The sequence below is a fragment of the Populus alba genome, chromosome 17 (genome assembly GCF_005239225.2).
Source record: "Populus alba chromosome 17, ASM523922v2, whole genome shotgun sequence".
Classification (NCBI taxonomy): domain Eukaryota; kingdom Viridiplantae; phylum Streptophyta; class Magnoliopsida; order Malpighiales; family Salicaceae; genus Populus; species Populus alba.
Window position 1 is genome coordinate 18226238 of NC_133300.1, and position 15754 is coordinate 18241991.

Sequence of the window (15754 nt, forward strand, 5' to 3'; positions counted from 1 at the left end):
AAATTAAATATTTTATGTAAAATAAATTTGAAAAAAAATATTATTTTCATCTATTTTCAATTAAAAAATATCTTTGAAAAAAAATTTGCATCACAATATCAAACACACAAATACTAATTATCATAAAGTTTGGATGTTTTAATACTTAAAAATTTCAAGATATCAAACCTAAGAAACCTCAATTTTTTTGTTTGATTTGAGTTTAAAAATAGTTATTGATATTAGATCGCTGTATGTATACAAGGTTCAAAGGATATCTTTAGTGATCTTTTAGAATGATTTAGTTACTAGAATTATGTGACAAGAGTTAACTTGATTTAAATTGATCGATTTTATAAGTCTCTTGATGATTGATAAAAACATTATTTAGTTTTTAAAAAATATTAAGATGATGATTAGATTGGATCAACCTCCTCCAGGAACCTGGGACATGGACTTTATTAGATTTAATAATTTTTTTTATTTAATTATATGATAAAAAATGGATCATCATAAAATTAAATATCAATATAAAAGTAGACATTTATTTGAGACAGTTATCCCTAGAAGGCAAACAAAAATCAATAATGCATTTCATTTTCCTAACCAATTTAATAATAAATAATGAAATAAAAAAAATAAATGAATTAAAACAATTAAAAGATAAAAAAAAACATATTATATTAGTGGGTAAATTTATCAAACTTGTGAATCGGGTAAACATATCATATCTTATAGTGGTAGCATTTTTGTTATTACATAAAATTAAGAACATGCTAGCCTTCTTTTCTTTTTCTTTCTCTGTTTTTGTTTTTTTGCTGATGGGAGGTAAAGTGTTGGAGGGGATTGTTTTCTAGTAGGCCCAGTTCATCTTCTTTTTTACTAAATGATTTGTTGTTTGAAAAATAATTACAAAGAAAATTAATCATGCATGAACAAGAAGTCTTCTTCTAGGAGGATTGATAATTTTTTTTTGTTGAATATTTGGCATCTTTCTTTAAGCTACGTCATTTAGTCTAGAAAGATATGATATTAATTTTTTTCTCTGGAAATCACTAAATTTGTTTTTCTATTAAGATAAACTAATGCCTTAATTTTTATGCAATCATATTAGTCATATATTTTCTCATTATATTTCAAATATTTATATCAAAAAGGAACTTCATTATATATCTACTTAACATCAATCCAAATTTGTTGGCATCAATAAAGTTATTAAATAATTGATGTGTATTATAAATAAAAGAAAATGATAGATTATATTAATTAAATCTAAAACATGTTAAATACATTCTTTTTTATAATTTATTGTATATCGAGTCGATATTTATAATATTTATAAAAAAATTATTCTAACCAAACATATTCAAACCTCTTGAATAAAAAAAACTAAATGAACTGAGTTTAAAATTTATAAAATATCAAAAATTAAATTAAATATAATTATAAAATTAAATCCAACCTCATCATACACATGAACACCACTAGTCAAGACCCGTATGGATTGTGATGATATCCAACGAGTCGGGTGATTTGGCCATCCTCGTACCCGTGACAAAAAAGAAAAAGAAAAAGAAAAAAAGAATTGATTGGCTGACTGTAACAATTGAAGTGCAGAAGTGGGTCCCAATGAGATGAGTACCTTTTTTATATATGCCAATAGTCAGCACACGCGTAGGAGAACGCGGAGAGAATGATAGGAGTGCGATGCAGCGTACAAAATCCATTTTGACGAAGTCAATCAAGTCCCATTATCAATTACCACTCTCCATTTCAGTCCTTAGAAGTCAAAGAAACTTGATATTTACTCCACTAGGCCGCAATGATTGATTTCTTGCTGACCATCTTGTCACCATCACAAAATCTCTAGCGCAAAATCCTTATCGTTTAACTTGAAGATGAAGATGTGGTGGTTTTTTTTTTTAGATACAATATTTTTTAGATAGAAATTATATCTTTAAAAACTAAAATAATATGTTTTTTATTAAAAAAAATATAAGCTATTTCTCATCTAAACACACGCTTTCTACCTCACGGTCACATTTATAAGCCTGTTCACAAAATTTGTAATTAAATTCATTTCTTTAGTTTAATCAAAGCATATAGATACATTTCACCCTTAGAAAATTCTTAATTTTTTTTTTTAATTTAGTTTGAGAATTGAGTATTCTTAGCCAAAAGAAAATCACAGCCTCTTACATAAACATGGTGAATTTTCACGTGTAAGACTTGGTTCCAATTGATGTTAATACTTTTCTCGCGGCACAATTTTAGGTCAAATTTGTACTACTAAATAAGAAAAATGTGGTTTTTATTATATTTTCATTGACTCAATAAATATCTTTTCCCTTTTGGTTCTAGATGAGCATTGGGATTTTCCAATTGGATCAGTTAGTTCTTGATAATTTAATTTGAACTCTTCTGAACATCTTAATTTTCAAGTAGATATCAAAACACACCGAAAGTTTAATTATTAATTTGTTTAAATTATTAACGTGTATAAAAACAACATAAAAAACAGAATTATATTGGAAAATATTATTACACAAAAGCCTTAATTTTTTTTTTTTTAAAAAAACGTGACTTCATTCTATTTTCATTTACTCAATTAAGATTTCTCTTATTATTTTTGTCTGGACTTAGTATATATATATATATATATATATATATATAATCTGATCTTTACTTTTCTTTTTTCTCTTTTCTTTTTTGATAATGATGTCTTAATAAACTGTTCTTAAAATCTTCTTAAATGACATCTCCCACTAGCTTCTGCTTAAACAATATCACATGATGTGGGGTTTCATCTGGGCTTCTGTAGAGCTCCATCGCACCACAAATAGAGTTTACACATAAATTATCAATGCGTGTGTCGGCATTATTACCACCAATGATTAGGTGGGAGATGTACATAATTTAATTTGATTTAGACTACTTGATGTTTAGGAACGCGGTTTCTTTAAATTTTAGAAATTTGTTTTTTTGCTAAAAATTTTTTATATATAATTTTAGATTATTTTGATATATTAATATATATAAAAATTAAACTATAAAAAAATTATTTTAATATATTTTTAAATAAAAAAATATTTTAAATCATCACCATTATTTTAATATCAATTATGTCATGAAAAATACATGCATTCAAATTAACGAGCCCAGGTAAAGCATCCTGCGAGACACTTTACTTCAGTTTGTAAGCTCCTTTTTACATTAAAAAAAAAGAGCCTAATATATGGTGCTCAATTAGATCCCACCAAGCTTTAGATTTCTCCGGGTAAAAAAGAGAGCTTAGGACACAAAACTCTTTAATGTATCTGTAAAGTTACATTTAGTTTTTTATTGTAAAATAAAAATGATAAAAATATATTTGGTTGGAATGATAGAAATAAATATGTTCTAGACATACTTTTTTTAAAAAAATTCTATCTTTTCAAAACAAAAAAGTATAAAGGAATATGTATACTTTATCTTCATTACTTCAAAACAAAAAAGTATAATTTTTTTTATCTCAAATATAATTTTTTATCTAATTATATGACAATAAATTACATAATAATGTTTCTATGTCAAATATTTATTTTAGAAGTACAAAAACCATGATAGACACATGGTGCCAAGATAGTAAAAATACATCATTGATAATAAAGGATAAAATTGTATTTAAAAAAAAAACATTAAAGGACAAAAACAACAAATAATTGTCTACTTGGTGCGAACTAACTCGTTAAACCTATAACCCAACTCATCAACTCAATTTGGTTCAATGATTTTTTTAATCTATTTTTTAACCCAAAAAACCCTAAAAGAAGCCAAGCCCACACGCCCGAGCCCGTCTTTATATTTTTTTTAATTTCTTAAAGAGGTGGATGATGCTAGAGGTCACTAAGAAGGGCCTTTATATTTTTTTTTAAAAAAGAACTCATCTTCAACTCTGTTTTTTTACCCAAAACACCTTAATAAACCTATCAATGGCATAAAAAACAAAAAGCAACCCTAACCCAAAAACATTCCCATGATCAGAACTATCTTCTCAGGCAAGGAGAAGGAAATAAAGCATCTAGGTAAAACTACCCTTATTAAATGGAACTTATTGATACCTATTTCAACTTTTTTGGTGTTTGGAATCATCATCAACGATCATTTTCTCTTTCTATGCTAAATTTTGACATCCTCTCTCTCTCTCTCCTCTAACAAAAAAAAAAAAAAACTCTAAAAAAATAAGAGAAACTAGCTTTGGTTCCAAAATTAATTTTTTAATAACTAAAAAGACCGATCACTTATAAATAAAAAGAAAATGATGGATGAAAATAATTTTTTTGGTATGAAGTTTGAAGTCACCACCAATTTTATTTGCCATTTTCATTTTGGTCCTCTTACTTTCAATCCAACCCTTCATTTCAAAAAAAAAAAAAATATGGAATTGGGTGCTAATTTGGATTATAAAAGGCTTAATTGTGGGAAAACAAATTAAGAACCAAATTGATAAATTTTAAAAATTTAAATATTACAATCCACAATAATTTATGAGATGATAAACAATGTGTGTTGCTCTAGCATGTTTGCAATAAGACTTAATATTTGTTAATAATAAAGAATGTTTGAAAAGTGAATGGGTTTGGAAACCCAAAAAAAAAATTATATAAAATAATTAGAAGATAAGGCCTCTTTTGGTTTGGTATGATTGTTCTTCAACTATAAACTAAAGTAAGATGTGGTTTTAGTGTACATCTCCTTACAAAGCACTATTTATTGGAAGAAAGTGCTTTGCTTTGCTCTTTTTTTTTTTCTTTGATTTTTTTTTCAATAATTGTTTTTTTTTGTTTAATTTCATCCTTTAATATTATATATATATTTTTATTTAGTTATCTCTCTCATGACATGAACCCCATGTTTAACAGGTTAACTTGGTTTAACAGGTTAACCTGGTTGACTCAGATTTTTTTTTTCTTAATTATTTTTCTTTTAATTTCATCATTTAATATTAATTTAATTGAGAATTAAACTTCATGATTTATTTTGTTTGCTTTTTATTATGTTATCTTGGTTTCATGACTCGAGAATAATACTTAATAGATTAACCCGAGCTCACTCCGATTGTTTTTTGTGTTTTTTATTTAATTGATTTTATTTTTAAGTTTATCATTCAATATTGGGCCAGCTGGAACTTAAGCTTCATAATCTATTTTCATTTTCTTTTTATGAGAATATATTGGTCTCACGATCAAGGTCATAGGTTTTTACATTTTAACCCTGGTTAAATTAGGTTGTTTTTTTTTTTTTTTTTTTTTCTAATTTCATCAATTAATATTGTGTTTGATTGGGAATTAGATTTTATAATTTTTTTATTTTTTTCATTAGATTATCCTGGTCTTATGACCCTAGAATAATGCTTAATGGTTAACTCAGGTTAACTTGACTTAAGGTTTTTTTTTTTTTTTTTGTCATTTTCTTAATTAAGATTTTTACAAATTTCATTGTTTAACATTAGGTCCGACAGGGGCAATTGAAAATCGAGATTTATAATTTATTTTAACTTTCTTTCTATGAGATTATTTTAGTCTCAAAACCAAAGTCATGGATTTGACAGGGGTTAAATTAGATCATTTTTTTATAAGGTTATCTCTATCTGATGACCCTAGTCATGAGTTTGGTAGATTGACTCAAGTTGTTTTTTTATGCTTTTTTTTAATTAATCTTCTTTTTAATCTCATTATTCAATATTGGATTGATTGGGGATTGAAATTCATAATTTGTTTTGATTTACTTTTCATGGAGTTATCTCGGTTTTATGACCCGAGTTGCAAGTTTGACATATTAACTCAAATTATTTTTTTAGGTATTTTTTTTAATTGATTTTTTTTTTAGTTTCATTCTTCAATATTGGGTTGATTGAGAATTATGCTTCACAATTTATTTTGATTTACTTTATATAGAGTTATTATAGTCTTATAACCCAGGTCATGAATTTGATACATTAACCCAAGTTGTCTCAGATCAATCCAATATATTATTATTTTAATATTAAAAAAAATATCATCTTTAAATTTTGTTTAGTCAAATATTATTATATGAGTTGTATTTTTTTCTCTTACCATGATAAAAAACATTATCAACATTTGAATATGTTTTTCACGTTCAAGAAAAATTTAAGTACTTGACCCGCAACGCAACGCGAGTCACTCATCTAATCATAACTATGAGACATTGCATGCTGGTGGATAAAGGAGTTGGAAAATAATTTGGGTATGGTAAGGCATGCATGATTTGTCAGCCACCTCTTTTTCCTCCTGAGATGAGGAATGTGGCAGTTGATAAGGGCACCACGTCCCATACATGAAATGAAGCATTCTATAATATATGACAAAGGTAAGGTGATACTGGGGCGGTTGCCGGATCACAGGCCGGTGTCTCCCCATGCTCACCTCCTCTTTTGTGGCATTTTAGTGGACTTCGGGACCCTCCTGAGTATTGAGCATGTTGAGGTACCTAGCAATGTTTTTGTTTTTCATGATGAACCATGCGAATCAATGCTCCAATGAGTGCTCTTTCGTCCTTCTTGTTCAAAGTCTGAAGGATTTAACATGATATATCCTTTCATAGATTTTGTTATGTAACTCCACACCTCATTGTATTCGCAATGCTTTTGTCATCAGTTCATCTTCCATGGTGCTGAAAAGTTCGAAAGGTAGAGTTTATTCAATATTTTTCTACCTTTTGTGACTATCCATCTCGCACTTCTATAGATGTTGCAGAGAGGATTTTCAGTAGACAAGAAGGGATGTCTTTTTAAGTATTTGCAATTTGTTTTTTAAGGCTTGTTAAATAGATTTAGTTTCATAATATTTGTTGAGTGTTTGGGTTTATATAATAGTGATTGTATATATTATTGTATTATAGTTTATTTTAAATCTAGGATCAATTAGTTACAATTTTATTAATAATCCTACATTAAATTCAAGTACATTTCCTTTTCTCAATTAATACTGACTTCAAACATCTCTTTGATTAAAAAAAAAAAAAAAAAACTTACTAGCACCGATCTCAAATAAAAATTGAAACAATTTATCGAAATTTTAATAAGATTCAAATAACTTAACCAGGCCAAAACATATGGTCAAGTTGATGTAACAATTACTCCTACTCCAACGTATTTGTTGAGGGCATGCATGTTTGCTATTACATTAGATTGCGACAACAAAAATAAGTATGGAGTTATGAAAGATAATGTTGTGAAAGCTAATTCCTTGTAATTTCATTATACTCTCTCAATAGAATGACCTAAGCAACTCCTTGTGCTGACGCGATTGAATTTTTCTATCACTAGCTCTTTTTTAGCGATTTAATTGTACTCATGTTGATTGCATTTTTTTATTTTGAGTAATTGAATTAACTTACATGTATTTTAACTAATCTTATAAGATTTTAAAGTTAATGGCTAAATAAATCTCTAATAATTCTTGAGAAACTCCAACTAATAAACATTAAAAAGTAAACATAAAGACCTGATCAGCCGATCTAGAAGCAAGGGTTGCAACTTCTTGAGAAAGAAAAGGTTCAAATGGTTTTGCTTCTATGCATATTCTGAGGTAAAAGTGCTTTAAAATATTAAGGCCCAGCTCGAAGTCTCTAAACTCGCAAAGGCATAGACGAGGATCTCCTTGAGTGGAGCTAGGAGGTGTCCATTGCTCATGGGTCCAAAAGGTGGGGGATAAGGATAGGAACTAGGTTTTCCGTCTTAATTTCAACAAAACCCAACTAGGGCACCAGATACAGTAGCCATTTTGAAACACCATCTTTCCTGTTTTTTATATGCATCACTTTCTCTCATGATGATGAAAGGTTTCTGATGATTGATTTTTTCGAAAAAGGTTTCATATTCTATTTCCTTTCCTCATAGAAATGGCATGTCTGTTGTTTTTTTAGAAACCTATCTTCTGCAACAAATTAATATGCTTTCGACATTGTTCTTGGAGTGTGTAAAAAGGTAGTGTGTGCCAGTGACTTCGGGGCCATGGAAGGGAGACAATGTGTTATGGAGGGTGCATAGATCGATCATTTGCTCCGTTTAACAAAACATTTATAATATTATAAACTAGTCCAAAAAAAATAATAATGTATTTGATTGGAAAGTTGGAAATAAGAAGTTAAATAATTTTCTGTTTTCTCAAAAATAAAAATAAATAAAACATAAAGATATTTTCTTTTTGTTTCAATTATTTTCACTCTTTCTTTTGTTCCAAAACATTATCCAATTGCCATCTGGTTTTGGATTTCTTTGGTCTATGAAATGATCATATAGATTTGGTAACAGGTTTATTTGTATTAATTAGCCTGTAACACATCAGTTTTGGTTCTTTTATGATATTATTATTATTATTATTTATTTTTGAAGGTGGTTAGCAGTGAAGCACTTAGCTGCATGTCTACCACACTCTTACAAAAATTTCAAAAGTCAATAATTTCAAAATAAAAGATGGTCACTTAATAATTGGTGGATGTACGTGGTTGGAAGCCTTTGATAGATTATTTAATTATTGTGATGCTACCCTTCACAGACGTAGTGAGTGCATATGTTGTCATCACAAGTAATCTCTTGTTCACTTAGTTTTTGTAAGTGATTTTGTTTAAATATATTATTTTTCATTTATTTTTTTATAGAGAATAATATAAATCATATCTTAAAGCTTTACCTAACAATTTAAGCTTTTATGTTGAGATGATTTTTTGACATAGTATCAAAAACCTTGATGACTAAGCGGTCACGAGTTCGAATTTCATTATTTTTATTTATTTGATAAAAAATTAAGCAAAAGATAATATGGATTTATGCAAGTTTCAAGCCCAAAGAGCTTTTATTTGAGGGGGTATATTAGATAATAATATAAATCATATCTTAAAACCTTACCTAACAGCATTATTAGGAAAAATAAGCCTTCAAATCTATGGCTATAATGCATAAATTTAAATTACCAATCCCTAATAATTAATAATAAAAAGAAAACCCTATGTATTTCTTGTGTTTAAATTAGAAAAATGAGAATCTCCAAGTATTAACATTTAGCAAGCAATTTACGAATCCATATGATATCCTTGTAAACAACATTAGCAAAATTAATTTCACAAATCTAAGATTAAATTGTGAAAAATACAACTCTCATGAATCCGCTATCTAATATATATAGATATTACACATTGGATCGAAAAAGATATACAAATGAAACTAATTAGTATACAAAAGTTATATCTTTAACTACATAATCAAATAATATTCTAATAATAATTTCACAAACCATGAGCTTTTAAAACATTATTGGAGTCATATTTACCTTAGTCGATGTCATCCATCTATAACGTTATCAAGACACATAATTTGTTATTGTTGGGTTTCAATCTTTTTTGGGACTATGTTGTCGACAAATTTATGTTCTATGTAACTTCTGGTTACTTTACTTGCACTTGCATAAATAATAATAATAATAATAATAATTAATGGGGTGCTCTTTTTAGGAAGAAAGTGGAGGCTTCGATTTCGTTACATGTCAAAAAAAACATCCTTGTAGTGGATGAAACATCAGATTCGAGAAACTTCGAGGTTCAAATCAATCAAATAAAATGTGGGAAAAAAGAAGAAGAAAAACCATTGATGTCCGTAAACTATTGGAAGGCAATAAAATGCAAAGATTCCTTGAACGTTAAAAAAAAAAAAAAAATGAAACCTCGAAGTTTAAGATACCTTTAAGATAAAATCTTTAAAAAGAAGATATTACACGTTAATTAAAAAATATTGAAGTGAAGTTTTTGAATTTAGGAATACATCAATTATATTTTTGAAAACAATGTAAAGTTTGGCCCAGGAGACTAAAATAGAACTTTGGGCTGGTAACAGTCTGCCTTTTCTTTTTCTTTGGACTAAAAGTTATTATTTACACACCATTGAAACGCCTTGAAGATTGACGTGTGCTCAGGCCTCTGATTCCAAGATGGCATCTTGGGCTACTTAAGTCATCTGGGTTTGCTTTGGTTAACTGGATCAAGAATCAACCTACCGAGTCAAGTTTAGGTCGATAAGTTAAATATGAATGCAAGTCATAATATATTATTTAGTATCATGTTCGAGGATGGACAAGGCAGTTCTCATTCAAGTTATGAGGAGATAAATCACAATTTGCTGCATTTTCGCAAGGCAACACCGAGATATGCAAGAAAGAAATTCAAACTTCGGTTATGAGTAACAACACTACATCACAACAATCAGGATTCTAGGGTTCTTTGATTTGTATGTAGCTAGCTGCACAAAAGCCTGTCGACAGGTTTCATCTACCTAAATATTTATACGTTTAGGATACGGCAAGAGACTGAAGGGAGTAATTAGGACTTTGGAAGCAAGGGAACACCAGTCTTGGTGCATTTCTGTGTAGATTGCAGTGCAGACCCGCACAGGGCACAACATAGGATGACACCACTAAAGCTCCATCTTAATTTGTGGGCTCTCAGCACTGGTATGCTGTATAAGCTCTGTCTCGATATTGTTTGAAACAATACTTCCACCATTATAACCATTCATCAACAATTTCCCTATTTTTGATCTCCACTCTGAGCTATCCTTCTCATTCTTCCTGTCATGAAAAACTCTGTCACAGTAGTTTAGCATGGTTCCTAAACCACTATTAGGTGTCCAACCATACTGCATCAACACCTTAGCCTCGCCTTCAGTTATGTCTTCACCAACCTTAATCAAAGATTTGAATGCATTAGACAAAGACGAATCAATTTGATGGAAGCCTTCAAAACGAATAAATTATCAATCTCAGCACACTAGTCTCCTGAAGGGGTGGGGTAATCTGCCTAACCACTACCCTTGGAAATAAGTGCAAAAATGACTTACGTCAGGTCAGATGGTATTTTTACCCCCACAAACAAACCTAGCTCGACCTAGAGCATTGCTGTTCCAGGTCATGCACTGCCCAGTTTTCATGGACTAAGACAAAAACTCTCCTGCCAACTCTCTGAGCCAATCAGCGGACTAATATGTGGTGATATCAAGCCCATTTAGCAACAGATCAAATGATGTCAATACAAGTACCAGTAGTCAGCCAAGGAAAACAGATTTAAGTTCTTACCGATAATGGTCTGTTCTCAACCACACTAACCCTGCCACAGTTGGTAAGTTTCATGGCAGTCACCAGACGCTTAATCTGCCAATCAATGGATATGGAATCTACCAGCTCAAAGAAATATGTTGCATAGCCATATTCAGGGCGTTCCAGCACTATTCTGTATTCAAGCGAAACTGAACACCATCACTTTCCAGTACAATATGTAGAGAGTACTAACTAGAAGAATAATTTCTCTTGCAGAAATACCTGTTATGCTTTTTAAAGACAAATACAAATGACTGAAGATCTCGGCACCAACCCCATTCAGCAGGCCAATTACGAAACCGAAGATGCCGTGTCTAAAGAAGACAAGTCATAAATATTATTTTTAAAGTGTTTGATAAAAGAAGGTACAACTCTATCAACAACTTCAAGTCCCTGTTCCCCATAATTTTTACAGTAAACTTGTTACCTGCTCTACAAGGGAGAAGAGACATTCCAAACAATAATTAGGTCTTGAGGCCTTCGCACATTGTATGGGAGCAAGCTTTAGTAAGGAGCTACGCTGGAAAAGTAGCTGTACCACAGACAAAGAAAGAGGCTAGCATCAGAACAGATATGAATTTGCAAAGCACAACATGACTTAATTAGGAAACATAAAAAAGTACATTTCTAATTCTACTTTTTCCTAGTTAATTAGAAGGCCAGAAATCGATGATGACATGTTAAAAAATGGAACCAAAGGCCCATAGGAAGAAAAATTGAATCCCTAAATTTTTTATTAGTCACAAATATCTAGAAATTATAGATATCACAATCTCAGAAAATCACAGTCAACCTTTGACATAACAGCTTCAAGCTCTCCAAATCCATCTTCAATAAATGATTCGTCTATGGCCTCATCATCATCTGCCTCTCCATAAAGCTTGATTTCTTCAAGAGATACCCCTTGTTCAACTAACACCTGCCAATTGACATTTTCAGCGAAAACTAAATCTGAATTTCATGGAAAAGGGATGAGAAAGTTGCATGCATTACCTGCAGAAGTCCAGGAGCATCTTCCTCCAGTGCTGTTTCAACAGAATCCCTGCAATTCAACAATCAATAGATCCAAAAATTGAGGGTTTACAGAATAGGGGGTGAATCACAGACACAAGTCCAGCTTTAGGGAGGGCAAGACATACGTGGCGGTTTTCTTCCTTTTCCGTGGTTGGATGAACCTTATTGGGTCTGGAACAGTCGAGCCATGCTCAACATCAGAAGGGATGGCTTTACGCAAGCATTCAGAATTCCCTGAAATCTTTGATTTAGAACTCTTCCATTTGGTCAGCACTTTGATGCGATCTTGCAATTGCATATGATCCAACTTGTCTTTGTACAGTTTATTGGGGATTTCAAGTTCAGTCTTCACTGGCACCTTGTTAATGGAGAAATTAGAGACACTGATTCTGTCCGAGTTGTGCAATTCATTGTTATCCAATGGTTCAGCCTTGACATTGATCATGGTTGATAAACTTGAGCTAGCCATACTATCAGCTGTTGCAGGCATGAAATGCAGTTTCTGGCATGAATTTGACTCCATGTTCAATCCCTGAAGTTAGCATATTCAGTCACTTTCTTTCAGAAGAAAGGCAACAAGATGTCATGTCTCTGACAAAGAATAAATTTCATATTGACCTCATAGCATAAAATATATAAAATCCCTTATTTTTCCTTTCAATGTTGCCATAGAGAATATGCTCTATATTCTCCACATACACGCAGGAAGAGTCAAGAGAACAATTTATCCACCAGCCAAAAATAATCATGTGGAACGTTAACTTACATTTCATAATCCAACTGAACTCAGTTAACCATGCACAGGAGATATATTGTTCGTGCCACATGTATCATTGAGCACAAAAAGAGAAACAAGGAGAATTAAATACAAAGTAATCACTCTAAAATAGGCTTCACACACACATAAAAAGAAAAAAGAAAAAAAGATGCATAAACAAGTGCTGACAGAGTTACAAAAATGTCAACACATAAATTGCTGGGAGGGGGAAAAATCCATAACATAGCTTTATCAATTATCTCGCAAAAGTCACACCATTTTATGACTTGAGTTTTAAACACCACAGAAAGCCATGAAAGCATATAGAGCAAAAGGTTTCTCAGGGAGCCACTCAGGCCAATGTACATGCTATACACCAAAATGCTCAATCAAAAAATAATAATAATAATATAATGAACTATAGTCAAGTCTAAAAATCTAAGGAAGAGCAGTAAATGAACAGTAGATAAATGCTCCAAGAAATTCAACTACAAGAAGAGAAGAGTAAGAGGTCATTGCAAAACAAAATTTGCACAAGGGAAGTATAACAAGGTTAATGATTTTTCAATGTGAACGGCTGCATGATGTAAATGCCTACACCTCAAATATTCTAGCAGTCTTCAACAATTGACACAATATTACACATCAGCAATCAGATTAAAAGGACAACAAATTACCTCCAAATTTGTCTTTTCCAACCTCAACATTTTCCTGGAAAGTTACACGAAAAAAGAAGAGTTGATTGTTGTAGGAAAAAAAGGGCACAGAGGCACAAGGGCAGTGCTACAACTTGTGGTGAGGGGGGCTACGACCCCTCAAAAGTTTTTATAAGGTTAAGTTTAACCCTGACTTTGAGGGTTCATTCAAGCAGGCCCTGCCAAAAGTTTGCATATTTTATTTATGAACAAGTTATTTTAGATTAATTTTATGTCCATCCTTATATTTTTTCCCCATATTGGCTCGCATTTACTTTACTCTAGCTCTACCACTGCAGAGAAATGAGTGCAAGGACACCAAAACTTTAAACAGTTAGCTCCACCAAAAGACATAAAAACAACACCTTGATAGTAGCATCCCTTGCCGCACTCTCAATACAACATGATCAAGGTCATCTGCACAGTCATCAGGACTATTACTCTTGACCTTAATTGTTTGCAAATCAGCACCCGCAGAACCAGTCATGCTATCTTCTAATGTGCTCTGAACATTATTATACGAACACTCCACCTTCGCTTCAGCAGGTTGACTCTGCGCCATTGAATTCTGGGTTAAAGTGCAAACAACTGTCTCAACTTTCTCAATGCCAAAACCATTACCAGCAACTTCTGAGCACATTACCTGATCCAAACAAACAAATGCATTTACTTTAGTCCCCTGACTACTGCAATCTCCCGACTTAACCAAGCCTTGCCCACCAATGCCATTCTGCAAACACTGATTTACTGCAACTTTGCTACCTTCTCTCACATTAGTAGAAGAGGCACTCACAGAAACTTCCTGTAGACCCCACATAAATGCGAGAAGAAAGAATATTGTATCATATCATATCTATAGGCATTCGCATGAATTTAATTCAAGAAAAGTAATAATTCAAACAACAATTTACCAAAAATAACACTAAATAAAAAGACCCACAACACCATATTTCACACAATTGCCAAAAAATAAATAAAGAAATTAAATTACACCGGGCGCGAAAGAAGCTAGTTACCTGGGAATCCTCGTACTCCTTTTTAACAACAACATCAACATTGGACCTATACAAGAAATCAATCATAAAAAAAAAAAAAAAAAAACCCACGAAGAAAATCACACAAGGAATTGCCCCTTAAAAGAAAGAAAAAAAGACTTTTCAAATAATAAATAAATAAAAACATAATCACATAAAAAATGAAAACTTTATGAAAAAAATTGACTCACTCACGTTCTATTTGGTTTCCCTGACAGTAATAATTTACGACGTTGTAGCAAAGGAAGATGGTCAAGCTCGTTGGACCAATCACAAATGTCATTGAATTCTTGCTCGGATTTTGTGGAAATTACTTTTGAAACATTCAATTGCGCCATTTTTTTCTACTTTTCGAGCTTCTCATTCACTCACATAATCCACTTCCATGAAGCCAAGACGAAATTTGAAATGGAGGGGAGGGGGGTGTTTGGGGGAGCTAAATGGCGCGAGGGAAGATAAAAGACTAGGGGGGAAAATGGAAAAAAAATGTGGGACTGGAATTGAATTGAATTCCACGATTTGACAAACAATTCCTTTCTTTTCTTCTCTTCTTTTCTAGCTTTAAAAGAAGGAGAGGATAAGAGGTAAAAAGGTTAAATTATTTTTTATCCCTCTAACATTTTGATTTTGTTAATTCCATCTCTTAACAATTTAATTAGTTAATATGACCCTTGTATTTCATGATTGTTGTTAATATAAACTTTTCATCTCCGTCTTATATATATATGTTCTGGTATACCCAAATCATCCTTTGAATTTGGAAATTTAATGTTAGGGTTAGGATTTAGAAAATGAAGAAGAAAAGGTCGATAGTGGTGGCTAGGTTTTTTTTTAATGGTAAAACTGTAATAGTTTTAATATAAGACCTCTTTTAATCATTAAATAAAAAATAATGGCATGTTTGTAAATAATTACATTTTTCGTTGACTATATTTTAGAGATAATGTTAAGTGATAATGCATGTACAAGGCAGGGAGGCTTCCAAGGGAATAAGACATCATCCTCTGAAAAGAGTCGGCAGCACCGGCCAACAATATCAGAAACCTGTTGAAAATCCCTTGAAAGAAGAAGCTCAAACTCTGAAAAGCGCCGGCAGCGCCGGCCAACAACATCAGAAACCTGTTGAAAATC

The 15754-nt window shown here is 31.3% G+C and overlaps 1 protein-coding gene across 7 annotated transcripts; it reads right to left on the reverse strand.

Moving 5' to 3' along the window:
* Nucleotides 1-10093: 10093 nt before the first annotated feature.
* Nucleotides 10094-15150, reverse strand: LOC118028822 (uncharacterized). Of its 7 annotated transcripts, none has more exons than XM_035032532.2 (12): nt 14819-15143; nt 14606-14651; nt 14233-14391; nt 13955-14157; nt 13572-13605; nt 12263-12669; nt 12117-12165; nt 11917-12042; nt 11551-11655; nt 11346-11437; nt 11103-11256; nt 10094-10711 (listed from the first exon to the last, which is right to left on the reverse strand). In XM_035032532.2, exons 1-12 carry the CDS (start codon nt 14959-14961, stop codon nt 10445-10447), a joined length of 1785 nt encoding a protein of 594 aa, XP_034888423.1. In that variant the 5' UTR covers nt 14962-15143; the 3' UTR covers nt 10094-10444. The 7 variants fall into 7 exon arrangements, 6 of the variants coding, with proteins under 6 accessions (XP_034888423.1, XP_034888424.1, XP_073261907.1 ...); XM_035032533.2 differs by having other exon boundaries at nt 13955-14142; nt 14819-15142; XR_004684099.2 differs by adding an exon at nt 10868-11005 and having other exon boundaries at nt 10570-10711; nt 13955-14391; nt 14819-15150.
* Nucleotides 15151-15754: the final 604 nt, after the last annotated feature.